General features: G+C 44.6%; 1 protein-coding gene across 9 annotated transcripts in view; it reads right to left on the minus strand.

The window, feature by feature from the left end:
• Nucleotides 1-22,410, minus strand: part of TMEM94 (transmembrane protein 94) — a 70,490-nt gene that overhangs the window by 14,165 nt on the left and 33,915 nt on the right. For 7 of the 9 annotated variants that reach the window (XM_075170026.1, XM_075170028.1, XM_075170027.1 and 4 more), the window contains 13 exons: nucleotides 21,260-21,362; nucleotides 20,860-20,946; nucleotides 20,234-20,350; nucleotides 11,406-11,462; nucleotides 9,456-9,560; nucleotides 8,674-8,838; nucleotides 8,222-8,431; nucleotides 7,738-8,053; nucleotides 6,827-7,000; nucleotides 3,473-3,575; nucleotides 1,999-2,216; nucleotides 598-779; nucleotides 259-397 (listed from right to left, as the gene is read on the minus strand). In XM_075170026.1, the coding sequence (XP_075026127.1) occupies nucleotides 259-397; nucleotides 598-779; nucleotides 1,999-2,216; nucleotides 3,473-3,575; nucleotides 6,827-7,000; nucleotides 7,738-8,053; nucleotides 8,222-8,431; nucleotides 8,674-8,838; nucleotides 9,456-9,560; nucleotides 11,406-11,462; nucleotides 20,234-20,350; nucleotides 20,860-20,946; nucleotides 21,260-21,362 (1,976 nt within the window). The remainder of the gene's footprint in view (nucleotides 1-258; nucleotides 398-597; nucleotides 780-1,998; nucleotides 2,217-3,472; nucleotides 3,576-6,826; nucleotides 7,001-7,737; nucleotides 8,054-8,221; nucleotides 8,432-8,673; nucleotides 8,839-9,455; nucleotides 9,561-11,405; nucleotides 11,463-20,233; nucleotides 20,351-20,859; nucleotides 20,947-21,259; nucleotides 21,363-22,410) is intronic. The other 2 variants (XM_075170031.1, XM_075170029.1) reach the window with 2 other exon arrangements.

A 22,410-nucleotide genomic window follows, 5' to 3' on the forward strand; every position in this document is an offset into this window, starting at 1 on the left:
TAATGAGCAGTTGTAAAATTATGGCAGCTGGTGCACAGAAAGATGTTTTTTTCCAACATCTATGGTACTGACTGGGTAGAAAGGCTAAATGTAAGGTGCTCTCACTCACACGCACGCACACACCTCAGGCCCATCCAGTTTTGTGCTCAAAGCTCTGAAGGACCAGATATCTGATGAGGACACAGGAACCTATGAATGGGTTTAAAAGAACCATCCAGGAAACACGTGGCATTCAAGGCTTAGGTGCAGTTCTCTCACCCTGATGTAGGTCGTCGTGCAGAGAGCCAGCATGGCTGGGGCTAGAGGGAGGGATCTCTGAGCCAGGCACATCACCATTAGGCGTTAAAGATATGTGGCAATTCCAGCCGGTCTCAAGACCCATCTTCTCGGCAAACACCTGTAGGTGAGCAGACAGAAGATTTTAGTGTAGCTGTCCAGGCCAGTGTATTGCAGGCCAATGCCATATTGGAGCGCAGGTACCTTCTGGACTCATTAGGTAGCTGAATCAGATTAACCTTAGATTCCACTGGAGCTAGACTGTCCAGTCAGACAACTAGGGGATATGCAAGTTCAGGGGCTTCAGCAAAGACAGCTTACCTTGCTTTTGAGTTCATCTTCCAGGGAGAAGTAGACGAAGCGAATGCAGGCATTGACCAATCCATCAATGAGGCGGACAATGTCGAGGCGGGCCTGATACTGAGATGAGACCATTCCCATGAAGATCTGTCCGCTCAGAGCCTGGATACAGTCTTCCTTCTCCATCACTTCCCCAATCCCTTCTTCAGACATGCAAACAACACGCAATCACATTGAGACACAAGGAGCCACAAGTGTATCAGACAACAGCACACATGGTGGGAGAGGCCACCAAGATAACACGTAAGGGCACAGTACCCAGATACACAAAAACATGCAGATACACACACATATACAGGAAGAAAGATGAAGAGACATCCATTTGTCCCAGCATATCCAATCACAGAAGCGGTTTCAGGACATCCCCACATATGCGATCAAGAACACAAGCGTGAAACAGCGAGCATGGAATGGAAAAAGACAAAACAGAAGACAGGGATCAGTCACAAGGAACTGGGGCAGAAGGATAAAGGATGTGTGCTGCATAATGTTCACATGTGCATTTTAAACACATCATACTGTGCTTAAACAACATGGCGAGTCTGGCTGAGGCAGAGTGGCATCAGAGCATGAGGGGCTGATGCAAAGGAACTGGATCATGTTCCCTCCAGTGACATTGCAGACACTCCCAAAGAGCCTGCAAAGGCTCTTTGACAGGGTTCCTTCACGATCACCAGATCAGCCTGTGATGAATGGGAGCTGCAGCAGCATGAGGAACAAAATAATAAAATACTTCACACAATTACAAAGCTTGCCACAGGTGGGACTGAAAAATGTTTCGAAAACACTCAGTCACAACTGCCTCTCAACTGTTGGAAACCCTATTATTCACATTTCACACAATGGGAGACCAAGGCAGAAGGAGATTTAGACTGGTTTTCTAGAAAAGCCTCCTGGAGGCTATGTAATGGTATGTGCTTATTTCTCAGTTTTCATTGCTGTTCTGGAGGAGATGTACAATTCAGCTAGTGGGAATCAGTTCCTTCAGCACAGCAACAAAATCCATCAAGGGAGAATAGTCGCATACCACCATGCATTTAATTCCTTTGAAAAACCCAACATATGTGATTTCCATAAAATCAGACAAATAGCAAGCCAAGTATTGAAATACCCAGAAATCTTGACTCTCAGCTGCCTTCTTTAAGAAACAGACTTCCCACAAGTAGAAGAATTTCTCTGCAAGCTTCAATAACTTAACTAGAAACACACCTACCAGCTGCTACATCATTACTTTCTCTGGAAATGCATCTATTTCAGAAACAGTTCTCAATTTCCATCTGCTACTCTGAATAACAATGTTCTTACAGCTCTAGACTGATCAGAAAGAAAGCACCTGGCCCAGCCACAGCAGAAGACACATACCATCTGAGCTCCAGCTATTCCTCCGACTGCTCTGTTTGATGGGGGTTGTCCCGGGGAGATCACAGCATGTGAAGATAGCACTTTGCCCAGGGACCTGCACCAGTTCTATGCACTTGCCATTGAGTTGGGAGGACAAGGCACAATGCATTGGCTTGTATGCAAAGGCAGAACAGTATCCCGAGAGGCAGGCTCGCTGGTAGAAATCTAAGACCTTCTTCCTATGTGGAAGAGACAAAAAACAGCGAAAGTTAGCAGAAACGCGCTGCATTTCTAACAATGTACACTGTAGTTCAATGTAGAAATCACTAGCTGGGTATCTGGAAAAATGTATTCCATGAGGAGTGGTCAGAGACTCTGAAAAAGCCTTTCCTTACTGTTTCTGCATTCTCTAAGCTGCAGGCACTACAGGGCAACAAAAAATACATATTCCAACAGGGACAGTGGTGAATGTTTCTGTTTGCTCATCAGACAGATTGATGAGTATGAACACAGTACTCTTTGAATATACTTATTAATATAATATGCTCTATATGGCTGCCAGATGACTCCAAGGCAGTTCACTGCATGACAGCAGAAGCTTAATTCATCAGAGAGAATTTATCTGTAGGGAGATAAACACCAAGGAAGGAACTGACAACTCTGACAATGGTATCTATGCCAGAAATAGTTACAGTAAGACTCTTCTCCTATCTCCTTTCAGAGTTTGGGTCCCAGGAGCTGTATGTGAAGTCTCCATTTAGACAACATTCAGTCACTGGAATAGTGTAAAGTTCCTTCTCTATGTTGAACTCACAAAGGTAACAAATTAGACTATACATAGGATTTTTCATTGGCTTCTACTATGATAAATATTCCAAAAAGGACCAGTGGGAGTTTTCTTACACCTGAGGATAAGCAGGCTTAGAAGAACAATGTGCTGCTATTCAATGAAACTAAACATTACTGGTCTGCTCTGCTGGCAGGACAGAAATTTAGCCTATAGATGAAAATGCAACAGACACTGTCAGATGTTGCAGAAGGACTAAAAGGGTGTGATGCATTGTGGTGGACTGGTTTGAAGCTGAGAGCTTCAACAGTAGGATTGATCACTTTGCATTTCATGCATTTCACTGCACAAGGCATTTGTCTTGAACAACAAAAAAATTCTCTGCCACCAGCATATGACCTGATTATAATTCACGGTCCTACTATATAATACAGTCAGAGTCCACTTATAAGAGGCTAATATGTTAACAGATACAGTAAGAAGTGGCTTAGTCTTATAGTCTAACAGATTGCTTGTTGTTATCTAATCTCTTACATTGCTATAATTATAATAATTAATTATAAGCAGAGAAGGCTCATGTTCATAACCTACTTGAAGTTTCTATTAAATAGCTTAACAAGCATCAGTAAAGGGAATTTTAACAGAGAGCGTTATCTCTCTGCAATTTATCTGGAGCTCCTGAATGCACCAAATGACAAAGCTGCCCACCTGTCAGAGCCAGAGAGGGGGTAGATATCAGTACCGTCCCAAAAGTCTGTGCAGGCTTCAAGGATGATGTCAGCTGTCCCATGAGAAAACATCTGCTCAGTGCCTGAAGTGTAGGAGAACAATGAGTCAGCATCACACATACAGGCTCCCAGAAAAGGGATATCATACGAACTGCTCCCCTATTTGTTAAAAGCGAGTATTCCCGCAAACTGCCTTGATGCACTCCAGATATCCCCTTTCCTCTGTTGAAAGTCTTCAGTCTCCATCGAGAAATTATTCAAGACTGGATGATATGTATTCAGCTGCTATATGTCTAACCGTGAGTTCAAACAAGGCTGTGATAAAATGTGAGCCACATAGTCAGTTCCTATTCTCCCTTTACACTGTGTAACAATCCTGCTTCTACAGAAGCTGGGATAATATCTTGCTCCTGTATCCAACAGAGAAGAAGAAAAGATACTCCTGTGTGCCTCTTCTCGTGAGAGTACAAGCACCAGTGATGAGCCTATGGGGATCAAAGTCTGCCCACACTGGAAAGTGTATGCAATTTTAGGCCAGGCATGGATCTAAAGGGTCAGAGCTATTCTTTAATACCTTCCATTCAAGTAGCAGAAGATAATTTAACAGTGTGACCCATTAGATAGCAGCCTGTTTCACAAAGGATTCTGAAAACGTGTTAAATCGGGATGGGTCAAGAGTTCAACATAACAGACTCTTTTAGAGTAACTCATGTTGTGATCAGGGAAAAACTGAAAATCAATGGACACCTCAGCTTGTCCTGTTTTTTTTTCCCCCACTACTTTACTCTTTAATACAGACTTAAAATCTTTCATTCTCTCTCGTAGACAGGGGTGTCAAAAAGTGTTTCCCAGAGGTGTGTGATGTCACTTGTCTGATGCAGGTCCCAGGCACAGGACACAAGTTAAAGGATGCAGGGCTACCTCCCCCTCCTCACTTCCTGCTCCCTTTCATTAGCACTGATACATTAACATTGCATGCACGTAGACGTCACTGCCTAGGTTCCCTCCTCCAGCTGCTCTGTGACTTTGCCCCCAACAGCTTCAAAGCTGATCTAATGAAAAAAACATCACTGCCAAGAAAAATGAGCCCAAAGGCTTCTTGCAGGCATTGTTGCCGACTGCAAATGCTCACACTAGCTGGTGAAATCAAGAGCCAAGAATATCCACTCGCACAAACCAGGCAGGGACATTCAGGAACACCGGAGGATTTTCCAAAACATAGCAGCTCTCTGCTTTCTTCTATAAATAGTCATTACACGCCAAGTTTATCAGCATAACAAACCTCCAAGACGAATAGGAGCTGTGTGTGAAAGAAGGAGCCTGTTTCAGGGACACAGAGGAGTACTTGTGCAGAGTTCTGGTTAATTTTATTGTATAAACACCTAATCCTTCCCACCTTGCTCCTACAGTCAGATAGTCCTTGCTAGGAAAAAGGGAACAAGAGTTGTTTATTGATTCATGCAAAACCTATGCCCTGGACACAGAGCAAGAGCTTGCAGATGACCACATGCACACACATACCTACGGTCATGCCTGACAGCAATTGCAATCCATTTCCCATTCAGTATCATCAGCATCCCACACAACAATCCTTCTAAGGCGTAAATAACAGTGACAGCACGCACTATAAACTGGAAGGAGTTCATTCAGCTTTTATTGCCAGTAAAGTGAGCTCAGCCTCTTCCCTTCCTAAATCATGAACTTGAAGGCCAGGATTTCTCTGGCACAAGGGAGAAAACTAATGAATAGGACAGGGAGTATGACTAGCCATTCATGACTGTTGGGACTCGTTAGGAAGAACCAAGCCGCTAGAGCTGAGCCAGTGAGACAGAGCAAAAGGAATCAAAGAGTGCAGCTATAGCAAGGGAAGACAGAGTGATATCAAGCCATTTTACTCCACTGAAGATGCTGGTAAGCCCCTCATTTTCATATGGTTACTACGGATTTGGGATGAACGCTGCCAGATGGCAAGACACATATTTCAATGGAATAGCAAGGGAACATACAAATAAGCTACCTCCTATTTCTGCTACAGCTGTAGAATTTATTATGTATCTTCAGCATGTCATGGGAGTGGGTGGATTCAAAGATTTATTCACAACTAATGTATCAAGAGAGGTCAGTTATGATCATCTGGTGTGACTCTTCTGCATAAACAGAGCTATTTGATTTCACCCAATATTATCTGCATAATTCATTATTCCTGGTTGTACACATTCTAGAAAGATTCAAGGGACAAGACTATCATGTAAGAGGTGTTCCAATGGTTAACTAGCCCTGCTGGCAAAATTCCTCTTAGAATTTACTCTAGACAGCATAATCCAGGTCACACACGTATTCGTCTGAGCTGCAGCCTCTAAACTAAACTGATTAAAAATGACGATAAGGAGTTGAAATAAGGCAACATTAAAGGTTTTTCCCTACACTAAGAATCTCAGCATCAGAAAAATCCTTGCTCACAAAGGCAAGACAGCAGCAATCAGGACAAATGAAAAAGCTCCTCCCCAGATTAAGATACAAATTTAAGAAGAATTGAGCAAGAGAAGACAGCTTACCTGGTTAATCTCGGGCCAGCATAATAATCATATTTCAGATTCAATATTGAACATATGTCAACTCCAGAGCAAAGTTTTGTCAATTTAAGGTATTATGAAGAAACTAAGAGCTCTGACAGGCAAGCTGTTAGATCTTGTTGAAGCGCTTTAAGACCTCATCGTGCCCAGCTGTAAATCCTTTCTATCCTAGCCCATTCCTATTAGAATAGGAAGGAGTAGAAGGAGTGGAGAAGTCAGCATGGCTTCAGGTGTTGTATTCATGGTCGCCATGAGTTTGCACGGGATTTCTGTGATTTCTTAGTAGTATGCAATATACAAATAGAGTATGCAATATAATATACTAGACAACTCACTAAGATAATGATTTATGATTTGGGTTATCAGAAGGATGAGCATCACTAGCTAAAACCCTGAGTAATATTCAACCCTGTGCAGTATCAATTTCACTACCATAATGAAGTCTATTCAAAACCCAATAAAACGCCCACCTTGCCCTGCACTGCCATTTGGTCCCAGAAAACAGATTTACTATGTGCTAAGATAATTTTTAAAAATTATTTATGATTCTGGAGTAAGCCAGAGCTGGGAAGAATTCCCCCCCCCAGTACGCCATAGCACGGATCACTAAGGTTTGTTGAGCATATCTCTACTGGCCATAGGCAGAGCAAGGCTATCACCCCATAGGGACTTCAGACTATTCCAGTGTGACGTTTTCCAGGCTCTCTGGGGAAAAGATCCTCCTGTACCAAGTGGATGCCCAAAGAAAGGGGCAGCCTTACTGGTAGTGGTGTCCTTCACAAACAGGTTAATCATGTGGCTCAGGGGTGGTCTCCTCTTGGTGATTGATGAAAGCTTCCCCAGGATTGTTTCCTTAACCATCTCATCACTTGGCAAGCGGTACAATGCCAAATAGTTCTCCTGCTTGAAAAGATCTTTAGCACCTGGTGTGAAACCTGAAATGTGAACATAAGGAGGAGAAAAATTAGGCTCTAACCAAAGCAAAAGAAAGGTCCTCTCTCCTACTTCTCTGCCACCCACTTTGCCTGCGCTCATTCTGACATGTCCCCAGCAATAGGCAGGTGAGCTGTGTTCACTGTGCATCTACACCAAGATGGCTCAAGATCTGTGATGCAAAACATTCAGAAGGACTAGATGTTATTTGTAATTACAGCTTTCATGCTTCTGGCTCATTGAAGAGAGGAATTATGACATTGAAGGACAGGCACAGAAGTGAGTTCAAGAGCTTCCAGATTTTAATCCTAGTGTTGCCGCTAACTTCTTACCTCCCCTATGCCTCATTTTTCCCATCTATAAAACAAGCTGAGGTACCTCACATCATTTATACTCAAACTTCTGATAAAGCATTACTGTAAAGACAGGGCAGCTATCTGTCCATTAGCAGCTATTCTCTCCTCATGAGATTGCCAGAAGAATACCAAGCCTAGCCAGGGCTGGCACGAAATATCCTTGATGACATTTGTTCCTTTGACAGTGTCTGCAATGTCAGAACCTGCCAAAAGCACTCTCTTTAATAGACTCTTTTGGCAACTGAACAACAACAGAGTCAGCTCTGTAATTCTACCTTCTCAGCAACCAGGACTGGGGAAATATCTTTCTTGTGGTCTCTAAGGATTAAGTATGTATTGACAGCTCTGATTCCTCTGTGTCCGCTCATCCAATTTCTCCTTACCTATTAGCCTGGCAAGCTCACAGAGGCCCCAGGGCACGTGGACAGGCAGCACGGCATTGTGAGTTTCCTGGAGCGCAATGTTGCAGAGGTGGTCAGAGAAGCGGCACAGACGCTCTGTCACACTGGCATTGCAGAGATTGAGCAGCACATTCAGGCCCAGAGGCTTAAGGGAATTCAAGTGCATCTGCCAGTTGGAGTCATCAAACTGGATGCAGGAGGGGTTCTGCTGGTCTTGGGACAGGCTAAGCATCTCAAGGTGGTAGTCACACACAAAGTCTTCAGCCTCACAAGCCAACACCTCACTGTCACCAACAACCTGGTCCAACAGACAGGAAAATTCTAATTGGTTATGATGAATACAGCTTGAGCCTAGAATCCCACAGGGAATTCCCAATTAAATTCCCAAAAGGGGAGACTCTACGGGTTTAAGTCTGTCTTGTAGCTCCACAAAAGACTGATTGTGTGCCCCTTCATTATGTCTTACCTGAGTATGTTCCTCCTCTCCACCCTCTGTGTCCTTGCTAAAACTCACATTGGACCCAGAGGGATGCTTGCTTCTGCTGTTTGGCTTTCGGTGGGCATGGGCATCGGGAGCCTTTGGAGGGTCACTAGACCAGTTGTTCCTCTCTTGCTCATTGGTCAGGTGGACTGTGTCTGCCAGGGGGCCAGAGAGCAAAGCATCTCTTTCATGGGGCTGCAAGAGACCGACAAAGTGGTATTCAGTGGTTGAATATGAGCCACTACTGATTCACATGCTGCTTAAGGACTCCTGTAGAAGAGGATCTCATCCTCGCTGCTTCTTTACCTTTTACGCAAAGAATCATGGCACAGGACTTCTCTACAAGCAAAGGGTCCTCTCTATAATACCACGTTGTGCATGTCAGTCAAACTGTGATTAGAGCCAACATACTACATTATGAATTACATATTCCTCACCTCGTCTTCCATCTCAGGATGGCAGAAGGACCGTGTAGAGAGCTCATCAGTCAGATCTTCATGGCTATCATGAGGTGGTTCCACCTTCCCACTGAAGAACAGAACAGTCTCTGGGCTGGGGTTTGGCCAGGAAAGAATCCCCTGCTTGTCTACACAGCAGAGCACCTAGAACATCCCACAACACCCCCGAGAAAGCAAAATCTCAATGAAAATCTCAGTGTTCATGCATAATTGTAAATATCGCAAGTTTAATAAATACATGGGAGGATAGACAAGGCTCTCCTTCACCAACCTTCTGTCTTAAGACACTGCACCTAACAACCCTCCAAGAAATCTGAGAATTCCTTGCTCTAGCAGGATTGATGGGTTGTTTAACACCAATTTCATCTCAGGATATTGCAAAACTAGGCATGAAGACCACAGAAAGGAAGCAACTACTCAACCTGTTTCACCAGCTAGTACCGTATCAGGATCTGAACCAGCTGGTAGCTGGTTCTTGAACAGGAGTCAAGAAGCTTATGGGACCAGAACCAGAGCTGGAAAATACAGACACCCTGTTAGATGCCACAGAGTATCTATAACCATTGTTTTAGCCTGTAAATGTCCTGCTTGGACAAGACAAGACAGTTACAAACTCTTCTACAAAGACAGGTGCCTGAAGGGTTTCTAATTCCAGCACAGTGAGCTGATTGCTAACAGTCTGCTCAGGGAAGGACGACATGAACGATGCAAATGAAGCATCCATGTAGGGCTCCTCCTTCTGACAACCCAGCAATACTCACAGTGACAGATCCCAGACTATGGAGCAAGCTGGAAGTGAAGCTCAGAGTTGGGGATTTGCCTTTTAAAACACAGAGGAAGTGGCTCCAGATACAGCGTATCATTTCCTGCCAAGGGAAGCAGAGGACATCAATCAATTAAAGACTCATTCAGTGAATGACGAGGGAGAGAAGGAAGAAAGGGAGTATGACATTACCTGCCTTCAGGTTCAACATAGTGATACACTGTAAGACAAACATCAGTCTCCATGGGAACCTGTTAACTGACGGTGCTGACATTCTCAAGGGAAAGGCATTTCTTCCCCCTTCCAGAGGATGCTAACAGACAGTCCAATTGTTGAATTGAGAATTCACTGAAACTGCCTTTGTCTATCCAAAAACACAGGAAGGAATCCTGAAATGATTTCGTTTGGGATGAATCAGTTGTTACTTCTTAGTATTTTTTCCTAAAGTAACTCTCATCCCCTTGAATTATAGAGTTTGAGGCCTTAAGCTTACAATCACCATGCTGCAAATTGGGTAAATGGAGTCACTGTGGTGAGGTGACTTGCCCAAGGTTACTTACTGAGGCAGTGACAATGTTGGAAATAAAGCCAAGGTGCCTGACTACTCCATCATTACAAGTGAATTGTAATCAACATGGTAATAAACTGAAAGAAGGGGATATTTTGCAAAATTAAAATGTCAAGTTGGCACCCTTCATCTTCCAGATGAAAATGTTTCAGAGGGAGTCTAGATAGCAGCAATCAATCGAAGCACCAGAGCTGTATGCTTTTCTCTGTGCACTCCTAAAGCCAGCAAAACCAGGTTTGCATTAAAGTGTTATTTTACTGCTTTTTAGCTGTTGTTCTGGAATGCTGTCACTGCAGAGCATTTCCCACAAAGCTCCTTAGATCAAGTTCGTTACATCTTAAGGGTTAGTACAGCCATAAGCTCAAATGCAAAACCATCATGAGCTATCACCAGGAAGAAAAAAAGCTCTAACTTAAACCAGTTTCTCATAAGCAAAAATGTTACAAAAGGAAAGCAGATCTTTTCAACGAGGAAGGTCAGCTCAAATCACTCCCACTTAACACCTGAAAAACATCTCAGCTAAATGATGAACTGGCATAGAAAGACAACAAAATATTCAACAAAGGAAGCGTGTGTGTGTGTGTGTGTATGTGCATCCACGTGCACTCCTCTGTGTGGCTGGGAGCAAGGAGATATGATTTGGTTCTTATAATATCTAGGGATTTTTAATCACTTCGGGAGTCCATCTGCTTCCTTATGAAAAGGGGAATCTTAATGCCAGATTAGACAGAAAAGTGTCTTTCCTCTACCCACCTGTTTAATCTGGATGATGCAATTTATAGAGTGGCCAGATGCAGTTCCTCCCCCAGAAAAGAGTCTTCTGAATGTTTATTTGCCCCAGCTTTGGAAGCACTAGTAATGTGCTTAAGCTTGTTAAGGAGCCTATGAAACAGGATCAGGCTTTTAGCCTGAACATCCCATGCTCCCCTCTTCACATTTGGTCTTGGTGCTGACCGCCATCCCCTCTGTTCTTTAGTTTTGGCTTGAAGAAGGAGGTTTTTCTAGTACAAGCAAAATACTTCCCTTCTTTCTGACACACACCATAAAAAGTTTATTTTACTCTTGGAACAGGAGGACTTGAAAGAGGTACTTTCTAAAAAAGTTGATTTCAAACCATTTGCAATATTCAGAAAAGCACAACTGGACTTAGCGTCAAAGTCACCTAAATCTCTGGTCAGCAGAGCAGCATTTACATGGGAACATGTAGGGAAAAGACATGCAACCTGCATGCATAGCAAATTAAAGCAGCAAATGAGTGACAATGGACAACTGACACAAGTAAAAAGGGTCTAGGAACAAGCAGGAGATCAGAGAGGAAGGGAAAGGATATCAAGAAGTTCTGCAATGAAGATGGAAGAAAACAATTCATAATAATAGTACCTGAGAAGATACCATCTCTGTGTAGCTGCTGAGAGTGTCCTCTGAAAACTTAGCAAGCTGCAGCAAGAGAAGAGACCAGTTACTATAATTGTGCTCAGAAATGTGTCATGAGGAACATCTTTCCCTAAATACTGTGCCTTCAGAGAGAAGAAAGCAGGAGTCCTGCTCTGTGGGAATCGCTATACCAAGGCAGACCAATAATTCATCAAAGCAATTAAGTCTTTAATGGACTATGCCTTTATCTACGTGTGAAGCACAATCAGAATGCTTGGTGCTGTACATCACAGAAGAACACACAGTCATTACCTAAATGTCTACAGAGGAAATAATGGCAATTAGACCCAGAGGAGGCTCTTTCTGGATGGTTATTTTTAGACAGAAAGAGCCAGGATTGACTGATCTGTTTTTAAGCTATATGGGTCAGTTAAAAGAAGGGAGCTAGAAGAGTGCTTGTAAAAGCAGGTGCCTGGAACACAACGGACACAGAGGAATGAGGTGACGTGAATGGGATGTGTATAGGAAATGAAAAGAAATTATAGCAGGGCACCACCATGGGGCTCTTGGAATTACACCAAGAAATTTACTAACTCAAAATTTGTGCATCCAGCACAAAGGAATTCCACAGTAGATGTAAGTTTGAAAAACAGTTTAAATTTAAGTATATTCATAAGCACAAGTGAATATGGCAATTACATTTGTATGTAAATAAAATGACACCCCAAAATAATACTGCATATATCTGGCACTTTAAAAAGGATCAGTTTAACAAAGCTGAAAAAAGCCAAGTCAAATTTGTGAGAAATAATTTAAACTGAGAACGATGAAGGATAATTAGGAACTGTTTAACCATATTTTATTAAAATTACAAAGAGCAACAACCCCATAGTAAAAATAAAAAAGTCCAGTTTTGAGTGGAAGTGAAAATAGAAGTAAAACTTAACATAAAAATAAGAAAAAGTATACCAGTAGGTAATTAAAACCAGTCCACTGCTTGTTGAAGACAGTGAAATTGCAAATGATATTGCAGGCAAGGCAGATGTGTTAAATAAATACTGCTATTTCTTTATCCAGTGATATAATCATACCACATGATAACTATGAAATATTTTCCATTCTAACACTAGCTACTGAAAGTAAATATGTTTAAATTAGCATATCTGGACAACTTTCTGACTGTTACTGCTGATTTTGCACAAGGCTTGAAGCATGGATTAAGTCCCAGTGCAATGGAAGAAAGCTAATGTGGAACCAATGCCTAAAAAGGGTAAGGAGAACAAACCAAGTTACCACAGGACCCCAGACAGACTTTGATTTCAGATAGAATAACAGAGCTGCTAATATGAGACTCAATTAAAAGAAAATAAGTGGAATAATACAACCAGCACCAAACACAAGTACATTAGTAACAAATATCATCGGGAACCACCTCTGCCCATCTATATGTTGCATCTCTTCCTTGATGGCCTGAGGCATCATGGGCCCACCGAGCTATAAATAATTCACCCTTATGTTGCCAGTCCAGATCCACCTGAGCCACTTCAATCTTAGCAGCCTGGTCCACCTGCTGGTTGTTTTGATGTTCTTCAGTGGCCCGACTCTTGGGTACGTGAGCATCTACGTGACGTACTTTTACAACCAGGTTCTCTACTTGGGCAGCAATATCTTGCCACAATGCGGCAGCCCAGATGGGTTTACCTCTGCGCTGCCAGTTGTTCTGCTTCCACTGCTGCAACCACCCCCACAGGGCATTTGCCACCATCCATGAGTCAGTATAGAGATAGAGTACTGGCCATTTTTCTCGTTCAGCAATGTCCAAGGCCAGCTGGATGGCTTTTACCTCTGCAAACTGGCTCGATTCACCTTCTCCTTCAGCAGTTTCTGCAACTTGGCGTATAGGACTCCATACAGCAGCTTTCCACCTCCGATGCTTTCCCACAAGGCGACAGGACCCATCAGTGAACAGGACATATTGCTTCTCGTTTTCTGGTAGTTTATTATACAGTGGGGCTTCTTCAGCACGTGTCACCTCCTCCTCTGGGGATATTCCAAAATCTTTGCCTTCTGGCCAGTTCGTGATCACCTCCAAGATTCCTGGGCGACTGGGGTTTCCTATTCGGGCCCGTTGTGTGATCAGCGCGACCCACTTACTCCACGTAGCATCAGTTGCATGATGTGTAGAGGGGACGCTCCCTTTGAACATCCAGCCCAGCACCGGCAGTCGGGGTGCCAGGAGGAGCTGTGCTTCAGTACCAACCACTTCCGAAGCAGCTCGAACCCCTTCATATGCTGCCAATATCTCCTTCTCAGTTGGAGTGTAGCGGGCCTCCGATCCTCTGTATCCCCGACTCCAGAACCCTAAGGGTCGACCTCGAGTCTCCCCTGGTGCTTTCTGCCAGAGGCTCCAGGTAGGGCCATTCTCCCCGGCTGCGGTGTAGAGCACATTCTTCACATCTTGTCCTGCCCGGACTGGCCCAAGGGCTACTGCATGAACTATCTCCTGTTTAATTTGTTCAAAGGCTTGTTGTTGCTCAGGGCCCCATCTGAAGTCGTTCTTCTTCCTGGTCACTTGATAGAGAGGGCTTACAATCAGGCTGTAATCTGGAATATGCATTCTCCAAAAGCCCACAACGCCTAAGAAAGCTTGTGTTTCCCTTTTGCTAGTTGGTGGGGACATGGCTGTTATTTTGTTGATCACATCCATTGGGATCTGACGACGTCCGTCTTGCCATTTTATTCCTAAAAACTGGATCTCCTGTGCAGGTCCCTTGACCTTACTTTGTTTTATGGCAAAACCGGCTTTCAGAAGGATTTGAATTATTCTCTCCCCTTTCTCAAAAACTTCTTCTGCTGTGTTGCCCCACACGATGATGTCATCAATGTATTGCAGGTGTTCTGGAGCCTCACCCTGTTCCAGTGCGGTGTGGATTAGTCCATGGCAAATGGTAGGGCTGTGTTTCCACCCCTGGGGCAGTCGGTTCCAGGTATACTGGACGCCCCTCCAAGTGAAAGCAAACTGTGGCCTGCACTCTGCTGCCAAAGGGATGGAGAAGAAGGCATTAGCAATGTCAATTGTGGTGTACCACTTGGCTGCCTTTGACTCCAGTTCGTATTGAAGTTCTAGCATGTCCGGCACGGCAGCACTCAGTGGCGGCGTGACTTCGTTCAGGCCACGGTAGTCTACTATTAGTCTCCACTCTCCATTAGACTTTCGCACTGGCCATATGGGACTGTTGAAGGGTGAGCGAGTCTTGCTGATCACTCCTTGGCACTCCAATCGACGAATCAGCTCATGGATAGGGATCAGGGAATCTCGGTTGGTGCGGTATTGTCGCCGATGCACTGTTGTGGTAGCGATTGGTACTTGTTGTTCTTCAACCCTCAACAACCCCACAACAGAAGGGTCCTCTGAGAGACCGGGCAAGGTGGACAGCTGTTTAATTTCCTTCGTCTCCAGGGCAGCTATACCAAAAGCCCACCGATACCCTTTTGGGTCCTTAAAATACCCTCTCCTGAGGTAGTCTATGCCAAGGATGCACGGAGCCTCTGGGCCAGTCACAATGGGGTGCTTCTGCCACTCGTTCCCGGTTAGGCTCACTTCGGCCTCCAATACAGTTAACTCTTGGGATCCCCCTGTCACTCCAGAAATACAAATGGGTTCTGCCCCTTTATAGCTTGATGGCATTAGGGTGCACTGTGCACCAATGTCTACGAGAGCCTTATACTCCTGTGGCTCTGATGTGCCAGGCCATCGAATCCACACAGTCCAGTAAACCCGGTTGTCCCTTTCCTCCACCTGGCCGGAGGCAGGGCCCCTCTAGTTCTGGTCATAGTATCCGCTTCTCACTTCTTGCAAACGTGAGTCAAGAATTCCTTCATTGCAGTCCGAAGTAAGATCAGCCCTTCTACTCTGTCTGGGGAACTGTTCACTGGAAACTGGACCGCCGTGAGACAGGGTTTTCCTGAAAACTGGAGCAGCATTTTTCCTGAGAGAACCCCCTTGTGTGATTGTTTTTCCTTGCAACTCACGTACACGTGCCTCTAGGGTCAAGGTAGGTTTTCCATCCCACTGCCTCATGTCCTCTCCGTGGTCACGCAGGTAAAACCACAGGGTGCCCCGTGGTGTGTACTTTCGATATCCTCTCTCTTGAGGACAAAAACGCTGACTCCTAATGGCTGAGATACTGGTCCGTATAGGTGGAAAATAGGACCTATCGTCTTTGAGTTGCTGGACCTCTCGGGACAGTTTCTCTACAGCCGAGACAAGGGAGGAGGAGATAGTTTCTTCGAAATCCCGAAGTCTGTTAACCACCTCATCCACCGTTGGTGCTTCTTCCTCTTTCCAGCACAGTACTGCCAACGAACTGGCATACGATGCTGGTGCGCTCCGTACCAACTTCCGCCACATGGGTCGGGTGCACTGGACGTCATCTGGATCTTTGGGTGTTCGGGCGTCATCCAGGTCACTATAAACCACCTCCAGCACGCCTAGTTCTCTCAGGTACTGGATACCTCTCTCCATAGTGGTCCATTTGCCTAGGCGATATATAACATCTTCCTTGAAGGGATACCTTTCCTTTACGCCTGACAGCAGTCGCCTCCAGAGGCTGAGGACCTGTGTCCCTTTTCCGATTGCTTTGTCAATACCCGCTTCCCTAGCAAGGGATCCCAGCTGTTTGACCTCCTTCCACTCTAATTCCAGACTACTGGCCCCATTATCCCAGCATCGGAGCAGCCAGGTAACAATATGCTCGCCTGGACGACGGCTGAAATCTTTCCACATATCTCGCAGCTCACTCAGGGATAGGGATCGGGTGGTTTCCGTCTCGTTTATGAGTTCTTCCTCTTCCTCCTCCTCTCCTCGTGATGTCCCTGCTCTTTCATCATCCCTTTCTAAACGACCTGATCTCCGCTTCCAAGATTTCCTCTTCTGTACAGGGGCAACGGATACCAGCAAGGGTTGGTCCTCTGGTTCAGCTGTAGTGCCTGTTGCTGGGGTTTGGGTAGCTGCAGTGCTTGTCATGGGGGTTGGAGTAATTGTAGTGCCTGTTGCCGGAGCTTGAGTGGCTGCAGTGCTTGTCGCAGGGGTTGGAGAAGCTACGGTGACTGTTGCCGGGGTTTGAGTAGCCACAGGGGTTGTCATGGGGGTTGGAGTAGCCGCAGTGCCTGTCGTGGGGTTTTGAGTAGCCATCGTGTCTGTAGCCGCCCCCGAGACTCGCCGCTCCGCCCGCCCCGATGAGGCACCGCTGCTTGCCCTCCCTCTTTTCTTGTTCCTGAGGGTTGATCTCTGGACAGTATTCCTGAATAGTTGTTTAACCCTAAACAAGGCCTGAACCACATTCAGGAGACATAGCAATATGAACATGCTTGTTTGAGCATCCCAAGGATATTCAAAATTCTCAGGGAATATTGTGGACATCTTTGTGAAGAGGATAGAAGAAAAAGGAGTTTCTGACGATATGGAAGGGAAGATGAACAAGTGGGAGAGAGTGTCCCATCCCGTCTCCCCCTTAAATTCATTCTCCGAGGAGAAGCAAGTGCAATTACCAATAATTTCTAAGAGGTGGTTCCCGAGGTACAGAAATGACGGCAGTGCCGAATACAGATACCAGATTAGACTTACGACCAATGATTTTATCACCTCATAAAACAGCAACAAAATTATAATCTTGGCCCAGTTCCGAATAATGATAAACAGCACAAACGGGAACATATACTGCAAGCAAGGTATTACATGACCCAACATTGAGAGCCAGCCCCACACCTTTGACAGCCAATACATCAACATTGTGACCAATCAATATAATGGATGCTTATAACAATTTTGCCTTAACACACTTTGGTCAGATCTATCGTTATCTCAACCCTTCGAGCCCCACGTTGGGCGCCAAAAAGGACTGTCGTGGTTTAACCTGGCAGGCAGCCAAATACCACGCAGCCGCTCACTCACTCCCCCGGCCCCCCCAGTGGGACGGGGAGAGAATCGGAAGGGTAAGAGTGAGAAAAACTCATGGGTTGAGATAAAGACAATTTAATAGAACAGAAAAGGGAGAATAATGATAATAAATAATGATAGAATATACAAAATGAGTGATGCACAATGCAATTGCTCACCACCCGCGCTGACCGATAACCAAGTAGCGATCGGCACTTCCTGGATCACGCCTACCGTTCATATACTGAGCATGATGTCACATGGTATGGAATACCCCATTGGCCAGCTGGGCTGGCTGTCCTGATTATGTTCCCTCCCATCTTGTGTACCTAGCTCAGTCAGTAGGCATGGGAGCTGTCCTTGGACTAGGAGGGCACTTAGCAACAACTGAAAACATCAGTGTGTTATCAACATTCTCCTCATACTAAATCCAAAACACAGCACTAGGAAGAAATTTAACCCTATCCCTGCCGAAACTAGGACATATCTTTTTTGACAAAATTACAAATTTGACTGATAAATTTAATGCTTTTGACATAGATCATTTGGTACTTTGACTTGATTGATACAAAATGCTTTACTGGTTTTCTAACAAAAACTAGAGTAATAATGGAGAAATAGGGCCCATATTTAATACATTAGAAATAGACTATCTCCAAATGGAACAGAAACTGAGGAATTACTTGCAATAGGATATGTTACTACCTCAAGCAGCGACAAATTCTGGGTATTTTGTTAATAGCCTGAAAGAAAACTAAAAAAACATAACTGATAGAGACTATACAAAGTTTGGGGTAAGGTCCAGTAATAAAGAGAACAGACCACTATTACAGAACAATATGGATTGCTTGCTAAATAAGCAAAAACATGCATACCAACAGGCACAAAAGTAAGGTTGCATACCTAGGAGCAAAAATGAAGGTTGGACCTATAGGATGAGGACTCTATCTTAGAAAGCGGTAACTGTAGATTATCAGCTGAACAAAGCCTGGCCATTTAAAGCAGTGGCTAAAAGATCTAATATAAGCCTTTATTGCATTAACAAGGGAACATAGAGTAGAAAGTCCAAATTATTCTGAAATTTCGTACAAGCACAACTGTTACTGGAATATTTTGTGGGGTTTGGAGATTGGTAATTCTACAGTGATCCTGAAGCACTGGAGAAAGCTAAGAGGAAAGCCAAGAGAAAGATTAGAGGGTTGGAAAATATGCTTATAGTGATTTCAAGGTGCTTAAACTCTTTACTTAACCAAAGAGACGGTACAAGGGAATGTGAGTAGCTACAACAGACCTGAAATTTGATTGACATGCTCTTAAATCTAGGAGACAAAAGATGTAAATGTTCCAAGGGCTGGAAATCAGATACTACAAAAATTTCCACTAACATAGAATGCCCATTTTTAGAAGTGAAACAACCTATCAAAGGCAGTACAAAAGTTTTCAAACCAACATCAAATACCCTTCTAAAAGGAATGCTGCTGTAGTCCAACTGTAGTAACACAACTTGGGGCAGGGGCTCATTTCGGGGGGCACTGGTTTGTGTCCTGCAGGATGTCTGACTAACCAGTCACAAGGGTCACCTATGGCCTTGAAAAACTGGGAATGAAACAGCTTGAACACGATGGGAGGGAGCAGAAGGTGGAGAAAAGCATCACACAGGCCAAGTGATTGGAGAGGAAGAGGGTCTTACCTGCTTGAACAGAGTAGAGAGAAGGAAGCAGTGAAATAGAGAGGCCAAGAGAAGACTGCCCTAGTCAAGAGGGAGAATGACCAAGGCACATCACAACAGTTGTTCTGCAGCAGCAAGGATGGAAGATCATGTTTGAGATGTCACAGAAAGAGCTGGCTGGACAGAGTGAGTTGCCTGGACAAGAAAAAGGAGAAGACAGGAAAGAACACAAGGAAGGTGCAAGTATGAGTGACAGGGCAAATGGGTATGTTGAGAATGATGAAGCAGGGAAGCCAAGAAGTTCTGGCATTTCCCAGCCAAATAGCAAGGTGTGAAGAGAAAGAGGAAGGTTCCAAAGACAGAAACCAAGTGATGCTGAGAATGGGTGGGAAAGGTAAAGTGGAGAAAACACTGAAAAGAGATGGTAAAGGTGCAAATGCCACTGAGGGAGGTAACATGTGTCCTCCCCTCCCAGGACACAGGCAGCTTAGTCATATACAACCCATAGGAAAAAGAATAGAAAACACAGACCCAGGGCCACAGAGGCCAAGGAAGGACAAGAAGGAGAGAGAAACTCTGTCCAAGTACAGGCATAACAGAAGTCAGCACAGAAGACAAACATAGCACACTGCATCTCACCAGCACGGCCACCAGGAGAGAACGAGACACCCATCAGTGCATCCAGTTCAGGATCACCCACCCATCAGACTACCAAACTCCACTCCGCAAACCAGCACAACCACCAGAAGTTCCTCTTACTCCCTGACGCACTGCAAAGGCCATGCCTGCAAGCAAAGCCCCAGAGCCTCAAAAAAGGGCTGTTCAGACCCCTGACAGGGGATTGCAGAGAATCTCATGTATCCCATTCCTTCTCAGGGGTTAAGTGTTCCCTAGTTACTGCCACCACAGGGCATGTATCTCCATGTTAACTCATCTGACAGATTATATTTAGCTGATAGAAAGCACATGCTTTGAAAAGATTTATGGAATCACTGGAGCTTCCTATCACCTTGGGATATCCATAGACAGGTTGAAAAAATTAAAACATCTGTTCAAGAAGAAGCCACACTGTGCTCCAGGGAGAGGGCATAGGTGGGACAACCAAAGGTCCAACAAGCTTTTACAATTACGTGGACACATCTGCTGAATTCACTGTGCTCACTTCACAGAGCCTTTCTCATCTTCTGCCCTTTTCTCTGCAATGGTTTGATGTGGAGAGATACCTACCAGTGAAGTGGATGAGGCCTTGCTCATCTGGGCTAAGACTCTGGCTTCTCCAAAGGCTGTAGCAAGAATCCACAGGACAGGAAAGAGCAATGGAAGGATGGGCAGGACACCATTCACCTGAAAAAAAACATTTGTAATCACCAGCAAGCAGAGAGAAAACAAGAAGTCAGACCTTTCACATGATATCTTTTCCACCACAGTGAGAGGACGGGTAAAAGGCAATGGCAGAAAGGATAGATACTTCTTGCACTGGAAGCATACACCCTTTGGGGCTTGTAATGAAGGAGGCCATGAATAAATCACACCAACTTGCAGCTGGTTTTCCTGCTGAATTTGGCATAAAATCTTATAAGTTTAAAGGCAAAGGATACCATATATATATATACACACACACACACGTATATACATACATGGCAAATGAGAGAGAGCAAACAATTTAAAGGGCAGTCTAGGAGGAATGGCCAGGGTAGAGCTGCTGTCCTGCTCCACTGAGAGCTCCTGGATCCAGCGTGCACAAGGGCGTGCATAGGATGCTGTCACAGGACGAAGCAAGTCACCAAGGGAGGGAATCAGTCTCAGTGGTGCTCTGGGGAGGAGGTGTAGCGGAGCTTAAAGCTCTCCTTTACCTGTAGCTGAAGAAGAGTGTACTGCCAAGAAGCAATTCCAGGAGCTTTGAAAATGAAGCGCACAGCATTGGTGATCAGGAAGCCAGCCTGCAATTCAAACAGAGATGACACTGTCAGCTAGCTACTAGTACTTGTAGGGAAGGACTTTTCACTGCCTTGTAACATTCTCAGCCCTGGGAAAGTCTGGAAGATATACCTGGTCTGCTGCTGCAGTTCCTCCCTCCACTCTCACTGCTAGATGGCTCAGCACCTTTGCTTCTCTGAACTACCCAAGGTACACACACAGTCAGCTGCATGAGTTAAGGCCTGGCCACAATTTCCTGTTGATGGCTGCAAATTCTTCACTTTTATTGACAAAACATGGCTATATTCAACAACAAAGGCTTGAAATGAGACCTACCAATACAATAGGGACAGCGTATTTCAGCATCACTGACTGTACAGTGAATCTCTCATTATCCAGGGCTGTCACAGGACGTGACAAAGCCATTTCCAGACACCACCTAAAAAATGGAAAACAGCTTGAGATTTCAGCAACCAAGACCCTAACCCTGCACTTTCCTCAGATATAAACCTCCTAGTAGACCTGATTAGAACACTGCGTTCACCCTATGCTATGAGAGACGACCTTCAAAAGAGAAGGCAAGTTCTACAATAACAGCGTTGCACTTGCCATGGTAAATTTGCAGTGCTGTTGAGCAAACTCCCCAGGTCTCCTCACCCGCTTAACAGGAAGGCTCCATTGCCCCAATGTGTACTGAAACTCTAACAGGACATTCAGATACCTGTATCTCCAGTTGACCAAAGGGTGTCATATCACTGGTTACATCAAATGCATGAAATCTATGCCCTCCCTGCATTGCTCAAATTTAGTTGGAAAGTAATAAGCTGAACAGTAATACTTAGCACATATGTGGTTTTATGTATTAGCCTAACCTACCAGTTAAGGAGGACAATTGAAGACAGACAGTAAGAGACTTATAGCATTCCCAGGTAATAAAGAAAACACAGCACAGCTGTTGTGGTTTAGTCCCAGCCGCTCGCTCAATCCCCCCCCCACCAGTGGCATAGGGAATAGCATCGGAAAAAAAAACTAAAATTCGTGGATTGAGACAAAGACAGTTTAATATAACAGAAGAGGGAGGCAAAATAATAATAATAATCATGATGATAGAATATACAAAATAAGTGATGTACAATACAATTGCTCACCACCCGCCAACTGATACCCAGCTGGTTCCTAAGCAGCGGTCACTGCTCCCCGGCCAACCCCCCCAGCTTATATACTAAGCATGTCATCATATAGTATGGAATATTCCGTTGGCCAGTTGGGTCAGCTGTCCTGGCTATGCTCCCTCCCAGCTTCTTGTGCACCTGGTAGAGCATGAGAAGCCGAAAAGTCCTTGACTAGTGTAAACGCTACTTAGCACCAACTAAAACATCAGTGTGTTATCAACATTATTCTCATACTAAATCCAAAACACAGCACTATACCAGCTACTAGGAAGAAAATTAACTTTACCCCAGCTGAAACCAGGACAACAGCATATT

This window comes from Calonectris borealis, chromosome 20 (genome assembly GCF_964195595.1).
Source record: "Calonectris borealis chromosome 20, bCalBor7.hap1.2, whole genome shotgun sequence".
NCBI classification, from domain to species: Eukaryota; Metazoa; Chordata; class Aves; order Procellariiformes; family Procellariidae; genus Calonectris; species Calonectris borealis.